The sequence below is a fragment of the Oryctolagus cuniculus genome, chromosome 7 (genome assembly GCF_964237555.1).
Source record: "Oryctolagus cuniculus chromosome 7, mOryCun1.1, whole genome shotgun sequence".
Classification (NCBI taxonomy): domain Eukaryota; kingdom Metazoa; phylum Chordata; class Mammalia; order Lagomorpha; family Leporidae; genus Oryctolagus; species Oryctolagus cuniculus.
Window position 1 is genome coordinate 47,347,056 of NC_091438.1, and position 24,411 is coordinate 47,371,466.

At 41.3% G+C, this 24,411-nt stretch overlaps 2 protein-coding genes across 3 annotated transcripts in view; both read left to right on the plus strand.

Annotated features, from left to right (window-relative positions):
- Nucleotides 1-24,411, plus strand: part of HORMAD1 (HORMA domain containing 1) — a 70,572-nt gene that overhangs the window by 28,781 nt on the left and 17,380 nt on the right. Inside the window, exon 16 of one of the 2 annotated variants that reach the window (XM_070077738.1) lies at nt 418-612. The gene's annotated coding sequence lies outside the window, so the exon portion shown is untranslated. Of the gene's footprint in view, nt 1-417; nt 613-24,411 lie in introns of those variants that run through there. The other variant, XM_070077739.1, reaches the window with a different exon arrangement.
- GOLPH3L (golgi phosphoprotein 3 like) overlaps nt 430-24,411 on the plus strand; it is a 45,126-nt gene continuing 21,144 nt past the window's right edge. Inside the window, exon 1 of the mRNA XM_070077745.1 lies at nt 430-612. Within this exon, the coding sequence (XP_069933846.1) occupies nt 430-612 (183 nt within the window). The remainder of the gene's footprint in view (nt 613-24,411) is intronic.

Genomic DNA, 24,411 nt, shown 5'->3' on the forward strand with positions numbered 1-24,411 from the left:
TATAATTTCAGCTTAAAAATCTTTGTTGTATAGCATCTTAAAAATGAGCATCTAGATTTGTATAAAATGTAATAACTTTATCACAGATTATTTAATGCAGTTTCTTTTGACAAGATTTCTTAAACTGGTGCTTGGTGTAAAAGGCATGTGTGTTGATTTTTTTTTTTTTGATTGAGAAAGAATTGTTACAGTTTGATACTGTCTTTCTGGTTCTATTTGTTAGCAACTGTGTACACAAAGTCTGCAAGATGGCTAGCTAAAGCTAGGGATCTGAGTCTACTGACTGGAATTACTGCATGTGATTTTCTGAGTGTTGTTCTCTAGACAGGTGATCTCCAAATTGAGTGCATGATACTAGTTATTAGTCATTACATAAGCACACACATACGGATTTTAATTTTATGCCACTCCCTCCAGAAACAGGTGAGAATGACCACTTTAACTCACCGGGCTCGTCGCACTGAAGTAAGCAAGAACTTTGAAAAGAAGGTAGAAAGTGAGGAAGACTGTAATCAAGAGAGGAATCCAGACACTGAAGACCCTGGAGACTCCAAGGATATACGCCTCACCCTTATGGAAGAAGTATTGCTCCTGGGACTAAAAGATAAAGAGGTAATGCTATTAGGTTTGCTAGGCTATCTCAAAAGACTACAATATTAGAATGGGTTATCAAGTAATCTGATGAAATCTTTTTGTCAGTGGTTAAGTTGGCCTTAGAATTGTGAACCAGCCATCTGGGAGAGGAATTTGGCAGGGTGGATGATACTTGGAAATTAAAATCCTGAAGTGGAATGATATGAAGTGTAATTAAATTTTGTTTGTTGATTTGAAGGCTAGAGAAAGGGAGAGACAGAGATCTCTTGTCTAGTGGTTCACTACCCAAATGCCTGTAACAGCCAAGGCTGGGCCAAGCTGAAGCCAGGAGCCCAGAATTCACTCTGGATCTCTCACATGAGTGCCAGGGACCCAAGTATTGAGCCATCGCCTGCTGTGATCCAAAGTGTGCATAATACCAGGAAGCTGGAATTGAAAGTGGAGTCACGGCTGAAACCCAGGGATACGGGATGCCACTTCACCAAATGCCCATCCTTGAAGTATAGTTTAATTTCAAAGTTACTCCAAAATTTTAGAAGATACAGAAGAGGATAATACACTATGTAGTTTTATACTTGTAGCTTCCCAAAACAATTTGATAGTGAAATAATAATCACATTTAAATAAGAAATAGGGCCCACATGTTGAAGTCTTTTTGAGCTTTGGAGAGAAAAAGTCTTAAATGAAAAGATAAGTAATAAGTGTGATTAGCTATCTTACAGAAATAAATGATGGATAGATTTTTTTGTAGTGTAGTATAACAGTAGTAATTTTTTAATTCTCTTCTCGAAGATCTTTAAAAGATAAATGAGAATTATTTTAATTTTAGAAAAAATTATAAATAGCTTCAGCGTAACTTTTTTTCTAAATTTTTCTGTATTAATAGAATTATGTGGTTTAAAGTAGAATTGGTCTTGAGGTAGTATGTTCTGGCATATAGCCAAATATCTCTGGTTTTTCTACTAATACTGTACACTATCTTTCGCTTGTTATCTAACTTTTTACTATGTTTTCCCATCTCTCTCTTTGCTCATAAAGAGGTTATGAAGGCATTTAGATGTAATATTTTAAACATATAGATGTGGCCGGCGCCACAGCCCACTAGGCTAATCCTCCACCGGCGGTGCAGGCACCTGGGGTTCTAGTCCCGGTTGGAGTGCCAGCTTCTGTCCCGGTTGCCCCTCTTCTAGGCCAGCTCTCTGCTGTGGCCCGGGAGTGCAGTGGAGGATGGCCCAAGTGCTTGGGCCCTGCACCTGCATGGGAGATCAGGAGGAAGCACCTGGCTCCTGGCTTCAGATCGGCGCAGCACACCAGCTGTAGCAGCCACTTGGCGGGGTGAACCAACGGAAAAGGGAAGACCTTTCTCTCTGTCTCTCTGTCACTGTCTATCTCTGCTTGTCAAAAAAAAAAAAAAAAAAAAAAAAAAAACCACACACACATAGATGTAATATTTTAAACAATATGCTTTCTTTCCAAGGAAGTCTTTTTTTTTTTTTTTGACAGGCAGAGTGGACAGTGAGAGAGAAAGAGAGAAAGGTCTTCCTTTGCCGTTGGTTCACCCTCCAATGGCCGCCGCGGCCGGCATGCTGCAGCCGGCGCACCGCGCTGATCCGATGGCAGGAGCCAGGAGCCAGGTGCTTTTCCTGGTCTCCCATGGGGTGCAGGGCCCAAGCACCTGGGCCATCCTCCACTGCACTCCCTGGCCACAGCAGAGGGCTGGCCTGGAAGAGGCGCAACCAGGACAGAATCCGGCGCCCTGACCGGGACTAGAACCCAGTGTGCCGGCGCCACTAGGCGGAGGATTAGCCTAGTGAGCTGCGGCGCCGGCTCCAAGGAAGTCTTAAGTAAACAGAGGAATATTTATTATTAGCCCTCAGTTTGGAAAACTTAGACAATTAAAATGTTAGTTTATATAGGAAAATACTGTATTTGGTTTCCATAATTGTGCTAAGCTAAAAATGAATTGGCTGTTTATACCTCTAGTACCATCTCTTCCTTTCTACATTGATTCCTCAGCTTTGCATTTTGTTTTTCCTTCTCAGTTTTTTGTCATGTCAGATTACCAGCCTGAATAGAACTTAGAACTGTTATAGTCTCTGTATTGTTAATATTAGGAACACGTTCATATGCACTTGACCAAAACACAGTATATGAAAGTGTTTCCATCCATGCATATGAAGAGTACTCAAAAAGTTCATGAAAATGCATTTTTGAAGCAATTCAGGATTTCAAAATTTTTTTGTAACAAAACATCTTTTAATTTCTTTTTTCCTTGAACTCTCTGAAGTACTCTTATATTAGAAAATTTCGCCTAGAAGTTATTTTCCTCTTTGCTAAGAAAGTTGATAAGGCTCCAATTTTATAAAGAGCAAGTAAATGAAAAGGCAAAACCAACTCTGCAAAAGAATGTTAGAGTACCACTGAAGATTAGGTGGTATAAATACTGTTTTGAGATGTTTATACAATGCATAGGAAACATTCCCTGACTGTAGAATATTTTAGAACTAAAAGCTACTTGATTTTAGTTTTAAATAGCTAGTTTTGATTAATTTCCTTATGACCTGATGCTAGACACTAGGAATTTTGCTTCTTTGATGTAGAAGAATTGCCCTTGTATTTGTCTTTCTATATTTATAAATTTATAATAGTTAATAACTAATACAATTTTTAGAAATAGAATAAAGGACCTCATTAAGATCTCTGGCCATAATGAGTACTCAGCATATTGGTGGTACATTATACAAATGGGGAGATAATAATTAGCCACCTTTTGAATTGTTCTAATTTTATTTTAGAAGATACTTGACAGATTTTTTAGCTTTCATTTGCCTCAGAAAGAATGAGACCTGGATTAGGTTCCCAACTCCTGGCTTCAGCCTGGCACAACCCCACTGTTCTGGGTATTTGGGGAGTGGACCAGTGGATAGGAAGCTGTCTGTCTCTATTTCTCTCTCGCTCACTGCCTCTCAAATAAAAATTAATAATAAATATTTGAAAATAAGACAATTTAAAAATGTTTAGACTCTTTCATTGTGGTATTGGATGAAAAATTTAAATGTCTTCCCAGAAGACTGAATTTCTTAAATTTTGTTTTCAACTTTAATCTAGAATTCCTCCTTGGTAGAGTAGTAAAAAGTGTGCTCTTATTTCTGAGCCTCTATTTTAGGTGGTGCTTTGGGATAGTCAAGAAGAATATTGGAGATATATCACTACTGCTCATTCTATGTCAGCATCTAGTTGCACTGATTATGCTTTCTATAACATTTAAATCTTTCCCAAAACTGTCGTCCTTTGCCATTAGAAGTAGTATTGTTAATAATTAAGAGTGGAAAAAGGAGAGAGAGGAGAAGAGTGGGAGTGTGGACAGGAGGGAGGGTACAATGGGAAGAATCACTATGTTCCTAAAGCTGTATATATGAAATGCATGAAATTTGTGTAACTTAAAAAAACTGAAGAAAAAACAAAAATAAATGCTTGTGCTTTTTACAAAAAAAAATTCACTTTAGTTATAAGGATGATTTAAAAAATAGAGTAGGACTTTGAATTGTAAAAGTTCACACTATTATTTTCCCTTGTGTGTTTTGGGGGAAAAAGTGTAAAACTCTATTCTTCATATTCATAAAGAATTTAAGCAATAGAGAGAAGAATAATTAACAAAGTAAAAAAAAAAGAAATCTTTCCTAGATATATTGGTAGGTAAATTTTAGTTGTTAAACATTCCCTTTTTTCAAGAATTATGGATAATTCATGCATATAAAAATGTATAAAAATAATATAATGAATTCCAAGTAATCTACATCAAGCTGAGTCTATACATTTAGATAAGATAGAAGTATAGTGAATTATGGTTATTAAATATAATATACATGTCTTGATAATCATATATGTCTGAAAGTCACAGTTTAAAAATTTGGAAGTAAGTATGGGAAAGATTTTAAGAGTCTTTATTTGAAAGAAAGTGACAGAGAGGAAGGGGAGGGAGAGAAAGAGAGAGAGAGAGATTGAGTTTTCCCAAATTCCTGCAAACAGCCAAGGCTGGGCCAGGCTAAAGCCAGGAGCCAGGAACTACATCTGCTTTTCCTATATAGGTTCAGGAACCCATGTATCTGAGCCATCATTTGCTTCCAGGTACATTAGCAGGAAGCTGGATCTGTAGCGGAGTTGGGACTCAATCCCAGGCACTCTGATAGGATATGCTAGTCCTGAGTGGTAACAACCCACTGATCTCTAATGCCCTCCACAACTTTTATCTTTCGTAGCAAGAAGTCAATTAGATATTGCCTAAAATTGAAACATTTAGTTAAAAAAGTTACCTGAACCCCATAATAACTTCTTCTGTTAACCGTAGAAAAAAGTATTTTAGGAAATATCTCTAGTAATAAATGTCTGAAAATCAGTACCTTCATCAATTTTACTTCATTTTTATTTTCTCTTATTAACTGTAGATCAAATTCTATTTATTACATTTTACTTTAGAAATTATACATATAGAGATGGACACTTTGGATAGTGGTTAAGATACCACTTGGGATGTCTGTATTCCATATCAGAGTTCTGGGTTCAGTTCCAACTCTGCTTCCAATTCCAGCTTCCTGCTAATGTGCATCTTGGAAGGGAGCTGGTTATGGCTCAAGTAGTTGGGTCCATGCCACCCACATGGAAGATCCTTATTGAATTCCTGGCTCCTGACTTTGCCTTAGAAAGCCCTTGCTGTTACAGGAATTTTTTTTTTTTTTTTTTTTGACAGGCAGAGTGGACAGTGAGAGAGAGAGACAGAGAGAAAGGTCTTCCTTTTGTCGTTGGTTCACCCTCCAATGGCCGCCACAGCTGGCGCGCTGCGGCCGGCACACCGCACTGATCGAAGGCAGGAGCCAGGTGCTTCTCCTGGTCTCCCATGGGGTGCAGGGCCTAAGCACTTGGGCCATCCTCCACTGCCTTCCCAGGCCACAGCAGAGAGCTGGCCTGGAAGAGGGGCAACTGGGACAGAATCTGGCGCCCCGACCGGGACTAGAACCCCGTGTGCCGGCGCCGCTAGGTGGAGGATTAGCCTATTGAGCAGCGGCGCCAGCTGCTGTTACAGGAATTTATGGAATGAATTAGTGGAAGGGAGATCTCTCTCTCTCTCTCTGCCTTTCAATTAAAATAAATGAGTAAACATTTTAAAAAAGAAATGGGAAAGAAGAAATGGCTACAGATACCAACCATAAAAAAGATACATATTATCACCCATACATTCCATCACACTGTTAATCATTTGACTGTATGGAAAATCAGATGTTTTTCTATTTATAAAATATATATATCTTCTCCCCCACCCACCAACTTTCCCATCTGCTTCTCTTCTAACCCCAATTCTATGTAGAGAAAATTCAGATTTTTACATACATCCAAATAAAAATAAAGCAATGAAATTTATAGGTGATTTTATTTTAGTTTTTATGATTTTTTTCCAAATTTTCTTCAATATGTATGTGCTACTTTGTAATCATGGAGGAAATTTTTTTTAATGTAATAAAAGTAATTTTACTTGAATTTGACAAAAGGAAATAACAGTTAACCTGTATATTAATTTGCTTCATTACAAGATATCACTTAAGAACTAAGGTTAAGAAAAGAGCTAATAGGGCTGGCATTGTGGCACAGAGGGTTAAGCTACCACTTTCCATACCAGCTTCCCCTATTAGCGCTGATTTGTTTCCTGGCTGCTCATTCCCATCAATAACAGCTTAAAAAAACAGAAGACACTGTGTGGCTTTGGCTCCTGATTCAAACAAACCAACTATTAAAAAAAAAAGTATTTATTTTTATTTTTTAAAAATATTGGAACTGGCACTGTGGTGTAGTAGGTTAAGCCTTTACCTGTGGTGCCAGCATCCCATATGGGTACTGGTTTGTGTCCCGGCTGCTCCTCTTGCCATCCAGCTCTCTGCTTATGGCCTGGGAAAGCAGTGGAAGATGGCCCAAGTGCTTGGGCTCCTGCATGCAGGTGGGAGACCCAGAAGTTCCCAACTCCTGACTTTGGATTGGCTGAGCTCCGGCCATTGCAGCCATTTGGTGAGTGAACCAGTGGTTGGAAGACCTCTTTCTGTGTCTCTGTCTCTGTAACTCTGCCTCTCAAGTAAATAAATAAATCTTTAAAAAGAAAAAGATCTATTTATGTATTTGAAAGGAAGATTGAGAGGACGAGGGAGAAAAAGAGGGTGGGAGAGATTTTCCATCCACTGGTTCACTCCCCAAATGCCCTCAATGGCCAGGGCTGAGCCATGCCACAGTCAGAAGCCAAGAACTCTGTCTTGGTCTCCCACATGAGTGGCAGGGATCCAAATACTTGGAGCCATCATCTGCTGCCTTCCCGGGCACATTAGCAGGGAACTGAATCAGAAGTAGAGTAGCTGCAGCTTGAACTGGTGCTCCCATATGGGATGCTGGCATTGCAAATGATGGCTTAACCTGCTGCACCACACCACCAGTGCAGTATTTATTAAGTTGACAGAATGAGAAGATTTGCTGAATATATGATAATATTAAAGGATAATATTAAAGAATTCTTGTTAATTGTGTTCAAGTTCGATATTGGTATTACTTAAAAAAAAAAAAAAAAAAAGCCTGATCCTTTAAGGAGAGTACTGTAGTATTTTATGACTAAAATGATAGATATATAATAACTGGTATTTAACAGAAATAATCTGGCTTAGTTGAGGTGAGAGGTATATTGGTTGGCTGTCTTTGTGTAAGAAAACATTAAACTGAATTTTTTTTTAGGATTTTTTTATTTTACTTGAAAGTCAGAGTTACACAGAGAGGAGAGGCAGAGAGAGAGAGAGAGAGAGAGAGAGAGAGGTCTTCCATCCGATGGTTCACTCCCCAATTGGCTGCAACAGCCAGAGCTGCGCCAATCCAAAGCCAGGAGCTTCCTCCGGGTCTCCCACGTGGGTGCAGGGGCCCACAGACTTGGGCCATCTTCCACTGCTTTCCCAGGCCATAGCAGAGAGCTAGACAGGAAGTGGAGCCACCAAGTCTCAAACCAGCGCCTATATGGGATGCCGGCGCTTCAGGACAGGGCGTTAACCTGCTACACCACAGCAGTGGTCCCTTAAACTGAAATTTTTTAAAGACATTGAGGTCATGTTTTCTTAACCATATGATTCAATTTTAGATGATATCCTAGTGACTCCTTGCTTTGAAAGATGGAGAAAATAGGACTTTCACAGTTTGTTCTACCTCTATTCCCCAATAATTTATGAAGGTTTATAACATACATCATTTTGTTTTTCCATAATTCATACCAGTCTTTTCTATTAGAGAAAACCCCAGAATAGTGATTGGGAGAAAAGCAAATTAGGAAATTAGTGGAGATAAGAGGAAAAGAGATGTCTGTTTTATATATATATAAAGAAAGATCTTGGCTGGCACCATGGCTCAATAGGCTAATCCTCCGCCTGCGGCGCCGGCACACCAGGTTCTAGTCCCGGTTGCCCCTCTTCCAGTCCAGCTCTCTGCTGTGGCTCAGGAGTGCAGTGGAGAATGGCCCAAGTCCTTGGGCCCTGCACCCGCATGGGAGACTAGGAGAGGCACCTGGCTCCTGGCTGCAGCGCGCTGGCCGCAGCAGCTATTGGAGGGTGAACCAACGGTAAAGGAAGACCTTTCTCTCTGTCTCTCTCTCTCTCACTGTCCACTCTGCCTGTCAAAAAATAAAAAAATAAAAAAAGATCTGACTTTACATATTCCTAAATGGTAACAGTGTGATTAAATTTGTCAGAGATTTTTTTTTTAAAGATTTATTTATTTATTTTGAAAGAGTTACACAGAGAGAGGAGAAACAGAGAGAGAGAGAGAGAGGTCTTCCATCCTACCATTCACTCCCCAATTGGCCACAATGGCTGGAGCTGTACCAATCCGAAGCCAAGAGCCAAGAGCTTCTTCCTGGTCTCCCACAGGGGTGCGAGGGCCCAAGGACTAGGGCTATCTTCTACTGCTTTCCCAGGCCATAGCAGAGAGCTGGATCGGAAGTGGAGCAGTTGGGTCTTGAACTGGCATCCATATGGGATGCTGGCACTTCAGGCCAGGGCATTAACCTGCTGTGCCACAGCGCCAGCCCCCAGAGATTTTTATGAATTATTTTTCTTTCTAAATTTTCTATAACATATATGCTTGTTTGTAATCAAGGTGAGAAAATATATTTGAAAATAAAAGTCACATTTACATTTCCTAGTTTTGAGCTTCTAAGGTTTGAGCATACCATAATTTCCTTTAATTGTTTCTAACTGTATTAAAATCATTTGAGTAGTTGCAGGCAGATAGATCTGAAGCCTGTATACATTTTCAGATTTTTGCTTCTCCTTTCTCAATTCTCTTGCTTCTTCTATTCTTTTTAAAACATTATTTACTTGTTTATTTTCATCTGAAATGCAGAGAGGTAGTGAGAGATATCTTCTATCTGCTGGTTGACTCTCCAAATGTCCCCAACATTCAGGACTGGGGCAAGCCAAGACCAAGGGCCTGGAACTCAATTTGGGTCTATCACATGGATGTCAGGGACCCAACTGTCATGGTATGGCTGGGTCCAGGTTGTTGTCACCAACATAAGATTGAAAGAATGAAAACATAGGTAAAAGTTAGCAGATAAATAACAAGATTTTTTGTTAACCAAGCAAAACTACACCCTTGAGAGGGAGTGCAGGTAAGCCCTAGAGTTAGCGGTACCCAACAAAGTGTTCAGGATCATCCCTTTCAGAGGTGGGGAACCTTTTTTCTTTTAGAAGCCATTTGGATACTTATAACATCATGCAGAGGCCATACAAAATTGTCAACCTAAAAATTAGTCTGCTGTAGATTTATTGGATTTTCTGCAAGGACATTCTTCACCCTTGATATGATCTGGAGCCTGCAGCTTTACCTAGGGCTGGGTTTGAGCCCTGCCCATTTCCTTGCCTTTCTTTAGGAAGTTTCAGAAGTGTCATAGCATTGTATGCATGATGGGACTAGGAGTATCAGCCATGGTAATTTGATTATAATGGTATTACAATTAGCTATAGGTCATTGCAGGGGCACAGTCAGTTGCCATGATGGTTATTTTTGGCTGGAACCAGTTCTAAATTGTGATTTTCCGCAATTCAAAAGATGGAGTAAGGAGGGAGGGACCTGTGTGGAGCAGGTAGAATCATAGGGAATTCTGGTGACCTCAGTTCCTCCTTGCTGGTTCCCTTCTTTTCCATATCACAACTCCTTGAGCCATCACCTGCTGCTTCCCAGGGTGTGCATTAGCTGGAATCACAAGTGGAGCCACAATTTGAACTCAGGAACTCCAATATGGGATGCAAGTGTCCCAAGTGGAGTCTTAATTACTGTGCCAAATACCCACCCCTCTTCTATTCTCTTTGGACAGTATATAGCAATGAAAAGTACTTTTTTTCCTAAGTAACAGATTTGGGGGTGGGTTGGTAGGAAAATCATAAAAGTTACTGTTTGTGCGTGATTAAATCACATTTAAGTTTTTTTTTTTTAAGAGTAAAATTTGAGGATATTTTTACTGACCAGAATAAGATTTAAAGTTTAAACAATAGTGTTCAAAGATTACCATTTGCTTTCCTTTATTTTTTATTTTCTTTTCACTGACAAAGCATTACTATGTCATTTTATTTTCTGAACTTTTGGCAGTGGCTTTCTATTAATAATAAATAGTCTCATCATTATATAGCTCTGTATCTAGCCACTCAGTTTTTAAAACAAGCCTGAAAGGATATAATCTTCTTCTAGTTCATTGGGAAATTTTGTCTATTTGTATAGATTTTTACCCCATTAGGCTGAAATAATCTTTTAAACCAAAAACATCCAGGTTACAATTCCTCATTCCCCAGTATGCTTAAACAGGGTGAGGTTTTGATGCTAGATCTAGTTAATGAAATGTCACTTTGAAAATATGCAGACATAGACATATAAATATGAATTGGAGTTAGGATGGGTCACATTAATTTGTAAAAGAGGAATTTAGATAAATCTGGAAAGCCATTCTTTGAATAGAGCACTTTAAGGGATAACACTACATTAATTCTTCTTATAGTAACTTTTTGGAAGAAAAGATAATAAAATTAGTATTACTTGTAGAATTTTTTTGATAACTCTGAGACCATTATACTTTGGATAAGCATATAGATAAGTCTCTAAGAGATGCAGTAAGATTTCTTCTCTTATGGAAGGTATAGCAAATTTAATATTGACTCTTCAGATATGGGGAAAGGGAGAAGCTAGTTTTTCTGAAATTTTTCTTTAATAACATTTTTTACTATGGATAATTTGGAAAGGCTAGAAAACACATTTTAAAGTAGATTTTAGGAGCCAATGTTGTGGCGTAGTAGTTTAAACCTCCACCTGCACCGCTGGCATCCCCTATAAGCACCAGTTCGAGTCCTGACTGCTCTGCTTCCCATCCAGATCCCTGCTAATGTGCCTGGGGAAGCATCAGAAGATGGCTCGGGGCCTGCGCAGTGGCTCACTTGGTTAATCCTCCGCCTGCAGCGCCGGCATCCCATATGGGCACTGGGTTCTAGTACTGGTTGCCCCTCTTCCAGTCCAGCTCTCTGCTGTGGCCCGGGAAGGCAGTGGAGGGTGGCCCAAGTGCTTGGGCTCCTGTACCCACTTGGGAGACCAGGAGGAAGCACCTGGCTCTTGGCTTCGGATTGGCATAGTGCCGGCTGTGGCGGCCATTTGGGGGGTGAACCAACGGAAGGAAGACCTTTCTCTCTCTCTCTCTGTCTATAACTCTACCTGTCAAATAAATTAAAAAAAAAAAAAAAAAAAAGATGGCTCAAGTCCTTAGGCTCTTGCCACTCATGTGGGAGATCAGATAGGGCTCCTGTCTCCTGGCTTCAGTTTGGCCCAGCTCTAACTGTTGCAGCCATTTGGGGAGCTCTCTCTCCCTCTATCTCCCTCCCTTTCTCTTTCTGTAAATCTGCCTTTCAAATAAATAAAAAATAAAATAGACTTTATTTTATATAATTATGATAATTCGGGTTTGTTTTTAAAAAATTATTCATTTTTATCTATTTGAAAGGCAGAGAGAGACAAACATAGAAATATCTTCCATCTGCTGGTTCACTCCCCAGATGCCTGCAGTAGTGAATTGTGAGAATGGAGGAAGGGATAGGGATTCTAGCTAGGCTAGGCCAAAGTCAGGAGCCTGGAACTCAAGTTTGGTTTCCCACATGGGTAGCAGGGACCCAACTACTTGAGTCATCTCCAGATGCTTCACATGGTGTGCAGTAGCAGGAAGCTGGAATCAGGAGCTGAGCCAGGACTCAAACCCAGGTACTCCAGTATGGAATGCTGGCTTCTCAAGTGGCATTTTAAGTACTATGCCAACCATCTGCACCTAATTGTGATAATTTTGAATACATGATTATGTATCTGGCTTCTTTCATTCAACTTTATCATAAACATTTCTAATATTAAATATTTTTAAAACTCCTTTATGCATAGTTTCTAATGATGTTTTAAAGTTTCTTTGTTTTTGTTCCTCTTTTTTTCTTTGAACAGGCAACTTTAAGATCTTTAACCTTCATAGTTGTCTTAAGGTGTGTCTTCAAGGAAGCTTGAATAAGGAAGGGTACTTTGAATACTTGAGTAAACAGAAATTCAGCATAAAGTACTGACTGGAAATTTGGCATAAAATGTTGACTGTGTGAATTTATTGAGCTCCGATTGCCCAACCTTTTACAAGAGCAAAATGACATCATTAATTTAAAAATTTTTAAATGTATAGTATTTCATCTCAGATTTTCTTTTAGGAATTTATTCCACAGAAATACATACACAAATGAATATTTTTATAGCATCACTTTGAAAGGCATAGTGTCTGGCCGGCGCGGGGCTCACTAGGCTAATCCTCCGCCGGCAGCGCCGGCACCCCAGGTTCTAGTACCAGTTGGGGCGCCGGATTCTGTCCCAGTTGCTCCTCTTCCAGTCCAGCTCTCTGCTGTGGCCCAGGAAGGCAGTGGAAGGTGTCCCAAGTCCTTGGCCCTGCACCCGCATGGGAGACCAGGAGGAAGCTCTTGGCTCCTGGCTTCAGATCGGCGCAGTGCGCCGGCCACAATGTGACTACCGTAGCGGCCACTTGGAGGGTGAACCAACGGAAAAAGGAAGACCTTTCTCTCTGTCTCTCACTGTCTAACTCTGCCTCTCAAAAAAAAAAAAAAAAAAAAAAAAAAGAGTGACAGAGACAGAGATATAGAGAGACAGGAGAAAGAGCTATTCCCAAATGACCTCAACAGCAAGGGCTTGTCCAGGTCAAAGCTAGGAGTTCAGAACTCCATCCAGGTCTCCCACATGGGTGGTAGAGGTGTCAAGTGCTTGGGCTGCCATCTGCTGCCTTCCCAGGTATATTAGCCTGGAGTTAGCTTGGAAGCAGAGCAGCGAAGCAGAGCAGCCAGGATTCAGATAGGATGCCAGTGTCACACAGGGTGGATTAATTCACTATGCCACAATGCGATCCTATCACAGTAATCTCTTTCTATAAATAATATTAATATGTTATAGAATATGTATATAAAAACTAGAAAAACATTTGCTAAGCTATAATAGTAGTCATCTGGAAGGAGTAAGATTATACTTTCTCAATTATACATTTCTATCATCTGTTTTTTCTTTTTTATAATCACATATTTTTATAGTCAGGACAAAACAAAATCCTCTATCCAAAAAATACCCTTCTCCCAATCCTCCAAGATTCTCTGCTGGTCATGAGACAGTGTGCAGTTCCATCTGTTTTTTTTTTTTTTTCTCAAATTTTCTTCTCTTTTTCCTTGTATATGTAGTTCTTAATAATGAAATGAGTGATTGAACGGTTACATCTTCATGCTCATGTACACCAAAGTATTGTCTCTTAATCCTTATTATAGATGCTTTGAGAGTTCACCAAGGACCATAGAAATGTAAAATAACTATATTTCCCCTACCTCCAGGTTGTTCTACACCTGGAATGGTGTCATGAGTTTGTTCTATCCTACATTGCCACAGATGATATCATGGTCTCTTTCAGTCATTTGTATACTAGGACACAGGGCACATTTACTGTCACCTCCTTTCTCAGCGATTTTCCTTTTCTAAATCTAGTCTTTTTCTTGTGGTTATACAGTTATTTGTTTTATAATTATTTTCTAAAAACTGTACATGTATACTTTTATATTTTTCTATTATTGCATATTACTTAATAAAATGAAGCTTAAAAACTCGTTTGGAGAGTTTTATGTGTTTTGAGATGCTATGATGGGCAAGGATGAAATTCATAACTACAGTTTCTATATCCTGGTCTCTATGTGTTTTTTTTAAAGATTTATTTTATTATTTATTTGAAAGGTAGAGTACAGAGAAGCAGAGGCAGAGGGAGAGAATGGTCTTCCATTGGCTGGTTCACTACCCAAATGGCCTCACTGGCCAGAGTTGGGCCAATCCAAAGCCAGGAGCCAGGAGCTTCTTCCAGGTCTCCCATGCAGGTACAGGGACCCAAGTACTTGGGAGTCTTCCAATGGTCCAGGCCATAGCAGAGAGCTGGATCAGGAGTGGAGCAGCCAGATCTTGAACCAGTGCCCATATGGGATGCTGGCACCGCAGGTGGTGGCTTTACCTGCTACAGCTCTGGCCCCTCCATGGTTTCTTTCTTTCTTTCTTTCTTTTTTTTTTTTTTTTTTTGACAGGCAGAGTGGACAGTGAGAGAGAGAGACAGAGAGAAAGGTCTTCCTTTTGCCGTTGGTTCACCCTCCAATGGCCGCCGCGGCCGGCGCGCTGCAGCTGGCGCACCGCGCTGATCCAATGGCAGGAGCCAGGTGCTTCTCCTGGTCTCCATGGGGTTCAGGGCCCAAGGACTTGGGCCATCCTCCACTGCCTTCCCAGGCCACAGCAGAGAGCTGGCCTGGAAGAGGGGCAACCGGGACAGAATCCGGCACCCCGACCGGGACTAGAACCCGGTGTGCCGGCGCCGCAAGGCGGAGGATTAGCCTAGTGAGCCGCGGCGCCGGCCCATGGTTTCTTTATATAAAGTGCTTCTTATTTATAGCTCTGTTGATGATCTGATACCACTGTCACTGAAAAAGAAGTTATATAGGAAGAAATGAACAAAAAGACACAAGGAAAACTTTCCTCCAATTACTTTAATACTAGCTGAAATGTTTGCACACCTGTTGAACTTTATAATCCCTTGACTTATATGTAAACTATGTCTAAGTAAGTTACATGTTCTGAAATAAGTTATAGTTTAACCTTAATTGGGCAGTTCGATTTTATAAAATTAAATATTAATCTAAAAATGTAGCCTATTCTCTCCTTAAAGAAGAGTCTCAAATATGATTCTTGGAGACAGGCAGGGAGGAGACCAATCTCAGTGTTGGGCTGCAGATCAGATAAGGACTTCCGGAAATTTGGAGCTGTCTAAGGGGTCTTTATGGCTTGGCTTGAACTTTTGCCAACTTAATGTATATTTACTTTCAATCATATATGTATACTTCATAGAGGATGTTCTCTTCTAAAGAAATGTATAATCTAGTAAGGACTGTTGATTGCAATGTAATATTCTAGAAGATGTAAGAGAAGAGTATGTAGGCACACCCAGGTGAGGAACGTAACCCAGAGGGTGGAGTGTAAGGTAAGATAATATTAGAGAAGGTTATATGGAAGATGTGACTCTTGTACTCCATCCTTAATCACAAGGAATTGGGGAAGGAAGAGTATTTGTTCTTCCAGACAAAGAAAACTGTGTGTGCAGAGGCCAATAGGCAGAAATGATGCATTCAAGGCACTTAAAATAGTTCAGGATAGCCAGAGAAAGAGTTCTAGGGGAAAGAGGCCAGATGGGAGATCAGTAAGCAGCTTCTTGATTTGAGCGCTATACAAAGACTCAATCTTTTTTTTTCTAAGATTTAATTATTTATTTGAAAGAGTTACATAGAGAGAGGAGAGGCAGAGAGAGGAGAGGCAGAGAGAGAGAGAGGTCTTTCATCCTACCGTTCACTCCCCAATTGGCCACAATGGCCAGAGCTGCACCAATCCGAAACCAGGAGCCAGGAGTTTCTTTTAGGTCTCCTGATGGGTGCAGGGGCCCAAAGACTTGGGCTATCTACCACTGCTTCCCAGGCCATAGCAGAGAGCTAGATCGGAAGTGGAGTAGCTGGGTCTCGAACCGGCACCTACATGGGATGCCCGCGCTTCAGACCAGGGCGTTAACCTGCTACATCACTGCGCCAACCCCTAGACTCAATCTTGAAGGCTGAGAGGAGTGTTTGAAAGATTTTAAGCATAAGGGAAGGGAGTTATATAATTATACTTGAGTTTAAAGATCATTCTGGCTAAAGGGAGAAAAATGGAATTGGAAGACCTTTGCTTCTGGCACTGTGGTGATCAGACTTTTTGAAAAACTTTCTAAAGTTTATTTGAAAGAGTAAGGCAGATATAGTGATCCCATCCACTGGTTCCAGGACTGGGCCAGGCTGGAGCCAGGAGATGGGAACTCAATCCAGTTCACCAATATGGGTGACCAGGACCCAATCACTTGATCCCTCACTGCTGGTTCCAAAGGTCTGCATTAGCAGGGAGCAGGAGTGACCCCAGAGCCAGGCACTGAATCTAGGTGCTCCAATATGGGTATCTCAACCACTAGGATAAACACCTGCCCTGGTGATCAGATTTTAAGTCCTGAATAAGCTTAATTTTTAAGGTATTATGAAACCTTAGAAGGTAGAGGTAATCTCCAAGAGCCCCCAAACACTAAAATTAAATTACAAGGATGAACAATAAACCAACATAAAAAACAGATTACCCCAGGACAAATTACTAAATCAGTCCTGATATTCAAAAATTGGATGGTCAGGAATGACCCCTGGGTTTGAGGTAAAGTGAGGAAACTAGCTTGAAAAGTATTCCTAGTTGTGTGGCATTTCTCATTCCCCCTACACTTGACTCTCAGTAGAAGTAAATGTAGATCTTCCTTTGGAAGAGAGCCTCAGTTTAGTTGACAAAATCTCAGATTCACACACACAAAAATATGAATCCCTTAATTAAAGATTGTCATACAAAGGAACAATCTTGAGAGAGAATCAGCAAAAGTAACAAATAATAGAGTGTATTACTTACCTCAGCTCAGCTTGTTGGGGGTGGACGGTAACCAGGATCTGCTCTCTGCTCTTATGGACTTCGCCTTTGACTCCTCACCTGTAGCCACCAGGCATGAGTGCATCTCCAGCCACATTGGCCAGGCTGGTGTCCAGGTCAGTAATGCCTGCTGGGAGCTCTACTGCCCAGAACACAGCATCCAGCTGGACAGCCAGATGCCAAGTGACAAGACCATGGTAGGTGGAAATGACTCCTTCAACACCTTCTTCAGTGAGAGCAGCACTGGCAAGCATCCGCCCAAGGTAGTCTGTAGAACTGGAATCCACAGTCATTGATGAAGTTTGCACTGGCGCCTACAGCCACCTCTTCCACCTGGAGCAGCTCATCACAGGCAAGGAAGATGCTGCCAATAACTGTGCCTGTAGGTACTATGCCCTTGGCAGGGAGATCATTGACCTCATCTTGGACCAAATTAATAAACTGGCTGACCAGTGCATAGGCTTGCAGGGCTTCTTGGTTTTCCACAGATTTGGTGGGGGGACTGGTTCTGGGTTATCTTACCTTCTGATAGAGCATCAGTCTACTGATAACAGCAAGAATTCCAAGCTGACATTCTCCCTACCCAGCCCTGCAGGTTTCCCCAGCTGTGGTGGAGCCCTGCAACTCCCTCCTCATCACCCACAACTCCCTGAAGCACACACTCTGACTGTGCCTTCAGGTAGGCATTGAGGCCATCTATGGTATCTGTCAGAAAGCTCCATATGGAGCGCCACCTACACTAACTGAACCACCTTATTACCCAAATTGTGTCCTCCATCACTGCTTCCCTCCTATTTGACACACCCCTGAATGTTGATCTGACAATTCCAGACCAACCCCAGTGCCCTTTTCCCACATCCACTTACCTCTGGCCACATATGCCTCCATCATCTCTACTGAGAAAGCCTACCGTGAACAGCTTTTTGTAGCAGAAATCACCAACAAGTGCTTGCTTTGAGCCAGCAAACCAGATGATGAATTGTGACTCTCATCATGGTCAATACATAGCTTGCTGCCTGTTTTACCATGGTGCCATGGTTCCCAAAGATGTCAATGCTGCCTTTGCCACCATCAAGACCAAGTGCAGCATCCAGTTTATAGATTGATGGCACACTGGCTTCACGATTGGCATTGATTACCAGCTTCCTGTTGTACCTAGTGGAGACCTTGCCAGGTTCCAGCGAGCTGTGCGTATGCTCAGCAATACCCCAGCCATTGCTGAGGCCTGAGCTCAACTGGACTACAAATTTGACCTGATAATATGCCAAGGGTGCCTTTGTTCACTGGTATGTGGGTGAGAGAATGGACGAAGGAGAGTTTTCTGAGACTCATAATGACATGACTGCCCTAGAAGGGATTATGAGGAAGTTGGTATGTGTTCTGTTGAGAGAGAGGATGAGGAAGAAGAAGAGTGTTAATTTTTCATTACTTTCAGCCCGTCAGCATGTCACATTCATTGAACTTTAGCTTCAATATTAGCTGACAGCCTAATATTTCTGGTTACATTGTCTTCCCTCAGCTGTGAGCATGTCTGTCTTTTCCATGTGTACCTCTAAGATTTTTCCATCATGTCTAAAAGTAAAGGCTTTACGAAAAAATTTAATAGGTCCTCAGGTATTATCAAATATTAAAATAATCAGATAAAATATTTATGACATTCTTAAAGGAATTCACAAAATGGATAGCAAAAAGATTCTCACAAATAACCAGGATAATGTAAAAAAAAAAAAAAAAAAAAAAACCTCAATGGAACTTTTACAAATGAAGAATTGTTGATATCAAAATCACAGAATTAGTTTAACATGTTAGATACAGATGAAGAAAGAATTAGTAAACTGGAAGCCAGACATGAAATTACTCTCCAGAAAGCAATACAGAGAGCAAGCAAATGAAAAACATAAAAAGTAAGACTAAAAGAGATGAGAGTTAAAATAGGAAAGACTGAAATCTCAGGAAGAAAAAGAAAATAAGAAAATATGGCTTAAGTGCTTGCTCAGTGCGACCTGGTACATTTTGTGAAGCAGCAACTGAGAAGACTCCAGTGCTCGCCATAGCCCACGAAAAGCCCAAGAGAGGAATCATGACTGAGAACAACAATCATATTAATTAGAAGGTGGTGGGGCAGGATGGTTCTGTGGTGTAGTTTAAGAGGCAGGGGCCAGTGCTGTGGCGCAGTGGGTTAAAACCCTGGCCTGAAGCGCTGGCATTCCACATGGGTACCGGTTCTAGTCCTGGCTGCTCCTCTTCTGATCCAGCTCTCTGCTATGGCCTGGGGAAGCAGCAGAAAATGGCCCACGTCCTTGGATCCCTGCACCCACGTAGGAGACGTGGAAGAAGCTCCTGACTCCTGGCTTTGGATTGGCACAGCTCTGGCTGTTGCGGCCATCTGGGGAGTGAACCAGCGGATGGAAGACCTCTTTCTCTGTCTCTACCTCTCTCTATAATCTTTCAAATAAATAAATCTTAAAAAAAAATATTAAGAGGCATATACCACTTAGTAAACTAATGAAAGCTTGCTGTAAGCGACAGGGTTTGTCAATGAGGCAGATCAGATTCTGATTTGATGGGCAGCCAATCAATGAATCAGACATACCTGCGCAGTTGGACATGGGGGACAAAGATATAATTGATGTGTTCCAGCAGCAGACAGGCAGTGTCTACTGAAAAGGGAACCCGCTGCTTACTCCAGAACTCTGTCCTTACAAACCGAGAACACACTCTCAGCTAGAAAACTGCGATTGGGTTCCATCACATCCTGACCACTGCAGCACAGTTTTCTCTAGTCTTTCATTTCCCATCCCCATTCCTTTATTGTACATAAGGTAACTGGTGTGTGTGCACGAACATATTGCATTTTTTCTTTTCTTTCTCTCCTTTTTTTTAACTAAATGGCCATGGGTATGTGTGTTTTGTTTGTGTGTGTGTGTGTGTGTGTTTTTTTTTTTTTTTTTTTTTTTTTTTTTTTTTTTTTTTTTGACAGGCAGAGTGGACAGTGAGAGAGAGAGACAGAGAGAAAGGTCTTTCTTTGCCGTTGGTTCACCCTCCAATGGCCGCCGCGGCCGGCGCACCGCGCTGATCCGATGGCAGGAGCCAGGAGCCAGGTGCTTTTCCTGGTCTCCCATGGGGTGCAGGGCCCAAGCACCCGGGCCATCCTCCACTGCACTCCCTGGCCACAGCAGAGAGCCGGCCTGGAAGAGGGGCAACCGGGACAGAATCCGGCGCCCCGACCGGGACTAGAACCCGGTGTGCCGGCGCCGCTAGGCGGAGGATTAGCCTAGTGAGCCGCGGCGCCGGCCCATGGGTATGTTTTGATTGACATTAAATGGAGATGGAGTAGGGAAAAATACTGGTTCTGTGAAAATACCCCCTTTCTCCATGAGTGGCATGCTCATATAGCTCTTTTCTTTATATTCCAGTAAGTTATTTTGCTTTCACTGTTTTAACAACAACAACAAAAAAAACATAAAAATCCTTGCATATCTTGTTTGATTGGAGAATTTATTGTTTTTCATTTATCATTGTAAAACCAAGGACAATTTTATAGCTTCTTTGTACGTAGCTGTTACATGTAGTGCGATCTGTCTTTAAGTAGGGGTAAGTTACTCTTTAAAAGAATTGAATCCTAGATAGTTTTCTGTTCAAGTCAGGCGTCTTGTTTAAAATGAAGGAAAAAAAAAAAAAGCCAGCACCGTGGCTCACTAGGCTAATCCTCCGCCTGCGGCACTGGCACCCCAGGTTCTAGTCCCAGTTGGGGCGCCAGGTTCTGCCCGGTTGCTCCTCTTCCAGTCCAGCTCTCTGCTGTGGCCCGGGAAGGCAATGGAGGATGGCCAAGTGCTTGGGCCCTGCACCCGCATGGGAGACCAGGAGGAAGCACCTGGCTCCTGGCTTCAGGTCAGCGCAGTGTGCTGGCCGTAGCAGCCATTTGGGGGGGTGAACCAACGGAAGGAAGACCTTTCTCTCTCTCTCTCACTGTCTAACTCTGCCTGTCAATAAATAAATAAATAAATAAATAAAAATAAGAAAATAAAAAAAATAGATGACAGCCAACTAAAAAATGAACCTACTTATACAGGAAGCACAACATACATTAAACAAGATCAATAAGTTCACACACTGTCACACTGTAGCTGTACTGAAAAACACCAAGAGAGAAGATTTGAGCAGCAGTGGGAAACATCGGGCTACCAGAGTCACAGAATCATTTGGTCTGGCCCTGCCAGGGCAACCTCAGGCGGGACTTGAAATTCCATAAATCTATAGCAGACTCATTTTTAAGCTGATAATTTTAAATGGCCTGTGAATGCTATTGTAAAAATCCAAATGGCCCTTGGCAGAAAAAAGGTTCCCCAGCCCTGTACCAGAGGAAAAGAATATAATTCACCTACAGTCAATAATAATGATAGATTTCTCCACTTCAACAATAGAAACTAGAATCTTCAATGTGATAAAACTATTAACTTAGAATTTTATGTCCAGAGAAACTGACTTTTCAGAATGATGGTGAAATAAAAACATTTCAGAGAAACAAAATAGTTTGCCTCCAACTTACTTTTGCTTAAAGAAATTCTGCTTTAAGAAGAAGGAAAATAGTCCCAGAAAGGAATGGTGGACAAATTGGTGAGCATCTGAATAAAACAAGCACTGCAGGTTTAAAATGATAATGGTCATTAATGATGTCATTTGTGACTTTAAAAAAGATAACTGGACAACTAGGACAGTGGTTAAAATATTTTTAAAATTTAGACTTTGGGTTCATTTTCAACTGATGATCATGTATGTTAAAATTTTCAAGGATAAACTCCTGAAAGAAAAGAGTACATAATTTCCAATCCAATAAATAGGAAAAAAATGGAATTTAAAAAACTTAAAATAAAAAATTCATTGTCACTATTTAGCTTTGTGACGTCTTATATGCTATATAACTTTTGTAAGCCTTAGTTTCTTTTTTTTTTATTTAGTAAATATAAATTTCCAAAGTACAGTTTATGGATTACATTGGCTCCCCCCCCCCCATAATTTCCCTCCCACTTGCACCCCTCCCATCTCTCGCTCCCTCTCCCATTCCATTCACATCAAGATTCATTTTTGGGCCGGCGCCGCGGCTCACTAGGCTAATCCTCCACCTTGCGGCGCCAGCACACCGGGTTCTAGTCCCCGTTGGGGTGCTGGATTCTGTCCCAGTTGCCCCTCTTCCAGGCCAGCTCTCTGCTGTGGTCAGGGAGTGCAGTGGAGGATGGCCCAAGTACTTGGGCCCTACACCCCATGGGAGACCAGGATAAGTACCTGGCTCCTGCCATCGGATCAGTGCGGTGGGCCGGCCGCAGCGCGCAGGCTGCGGCGGCCATTGGAGGGTGAACCAACCACAAAGGAAGACCTTTCTCTCTCTCTCTCTCACTGTCCACTCTGCCTGTCAAAAAAAAAATTCATTTTCAATTATCTTTATATACAGAAGATCGATTCAGTATATATTAAGTAAAGATTTCATCAGTTTGCACCCACACAGAAACACAAAGTGTAAAAATACTGTTTCAGTACTAGTTATAGCATTACTTCACATTGGACAACACATTAAGGACAGATCCCACATGAGAAGTAAGTACACAGTGACTCCTGTTGTTGACTTAACAATTTGACATTCTTGTTTATGGCGTCAGTAATCTCCCTAGGCTCTAGTCATGAGTTGCCAAGGCTATGGAAGCCATTTGGGTTCACCGACTTTGATCTTATTCCGACAGGGTCATAGTCAAAGTGGAAGTTCTCTCCTCCCTTCAGAGAAAGGTACCTCCTCCTTTGATGGCCCCGTTCTTTCCACTGGGATCTCACTCACAGAGATCTTTCATTTAGGTCTTTTTTTTTTTTCCCCAGAGTGTCTTGGCTTTCCATGCCTAAAATACTCTCATGGGCTCTTCAGCCAGATCCAAATGCCTTAAGGGCTGATTCTGAGGTCAGAGTGCTATTTAGGACATCTGCCATTCTATGAGTCTGCTGTGTATCCTGCTTCCCATGTTGGATCGTTCTCTCCCTTTTTGATTCTATCAGTTAGTATTAGCAGACACTAGTCTTGTTTGTGTGATCCCTTTGACTCTTAGACCTATCAGTATGATCAATTGTGAACTGAAGTTGATCACTTGGACTAGTGAGATGGCATTGGTACATGCCACCTTGATGGGATTGTATTGGAATCCCCTGGCACGTTTCTAACTCCACCATTTGGGGCAAATCTGATTGAGCATGTCCCAAATTGTACATCTCCTCCCTCTCTTATTCCCACTCTTATATTTAACAGGGATCACTTTTCAGTTAAAATTTAAACACCTAAGAATAATTGTGTGTTAATTACAGAGTTCAACCAATAGTACTAGAACAAAAAGAAATACTAAAATGGATAAAGTATTAAATTGTACATCAACAGAGAGGACAAGAGCTGATCAAGTCACTGTTTCTCATAGTGTCCATTTCACTTCAACAGGTTTCCCTTTGGTGCTCAGTTAGTTGTCGCCGATCAGGGAGAACATATGATATTTGTCCCTTTGGGACTGGCTTAATTCACTCAGCATAATGTTTTCCAGATTCCTCCATCTTGTTGCAAATGACCAGGTTTCATTGTTTTTGACTGCTGTATAGTATTCTATAGAGTACATGTCCCATAATTTCTTTATCCAGTCTACTGTTGATGGGCATTTGGGTTGGTTCCAGGTCTTAGCTATTGTGAAATGAGCTGCAATAAACATTAATGTGCAGACAGCTTTTTTGTTTGCCAATTTAATTTCCTTTGGGTAAATTCCAAGGAATGGTATTGTAAGCCTTAGTTTCATCACCTTTAACATGTTGTAGTACTAGAACCTCCTTTATAGGGTTGTTGTGAATATACAAAACTGTGTTAGAACCTCCCTGCCAACATCTCACCCCACTTTCCTCTTCAGAGAGAGAATACTAAAGCCAACACAATATAACCCAAGAGCAGTGAACAGTTCTGATAATTCTAATGGGTCTTCTTTGTAGTGATCACAACTCCTTGCTCCAAATCTTCAGGATTCACTATTACCTTTCACTTTTATTGAAAAGTTCAAAACATCAATACTTTTCACAGCCTTAATCCAACCAACTTGATACCATAATTTCTCTTTAAAACCTTGAGTCAGATCTATGCAAACATATCTGGTAATTCCCTCTTTGACACTTTCACTTAGAATGACCTTTTGGAGAACAGGTAGACTTTGGATGATTTCCTTCATCTGAAAACCCTCCTCCCCTCTGCCAAATCCAGCCTATTCTTTAAACCCTAGCTCAAGTCACATAAAGCTTCCTGACTACTATATCCCTCAAGTGATGTATGGCTTGAAAAACTGTCATCCAAACCAAACATTTTTATTTAAACATTTATTTATTTATTTGAAAGAGTTACAGAGAGGCAGAGACAGAAAGAGAGTGGTCTTCCATCGGCTGGTTCACTTCCCAAATGACCACAATGACTGAAGCTGGGCCTATCTGAAGCCAGGAGCCGGGAGCTTCTTCTAGGTCTCCCACATGAATGCAGGGGTCCAAGGATTTGGGCCATCTTCCACTGCTTTCCCAGGCACATTAGCAGGGAGCTGGATTGGAAGTAGAACAGCCGGGAATCGAACTGGTGCCTATATGGGATGCCGGTGCTGCAGATAGCAGCTTTACCCGCTATGCCGCATA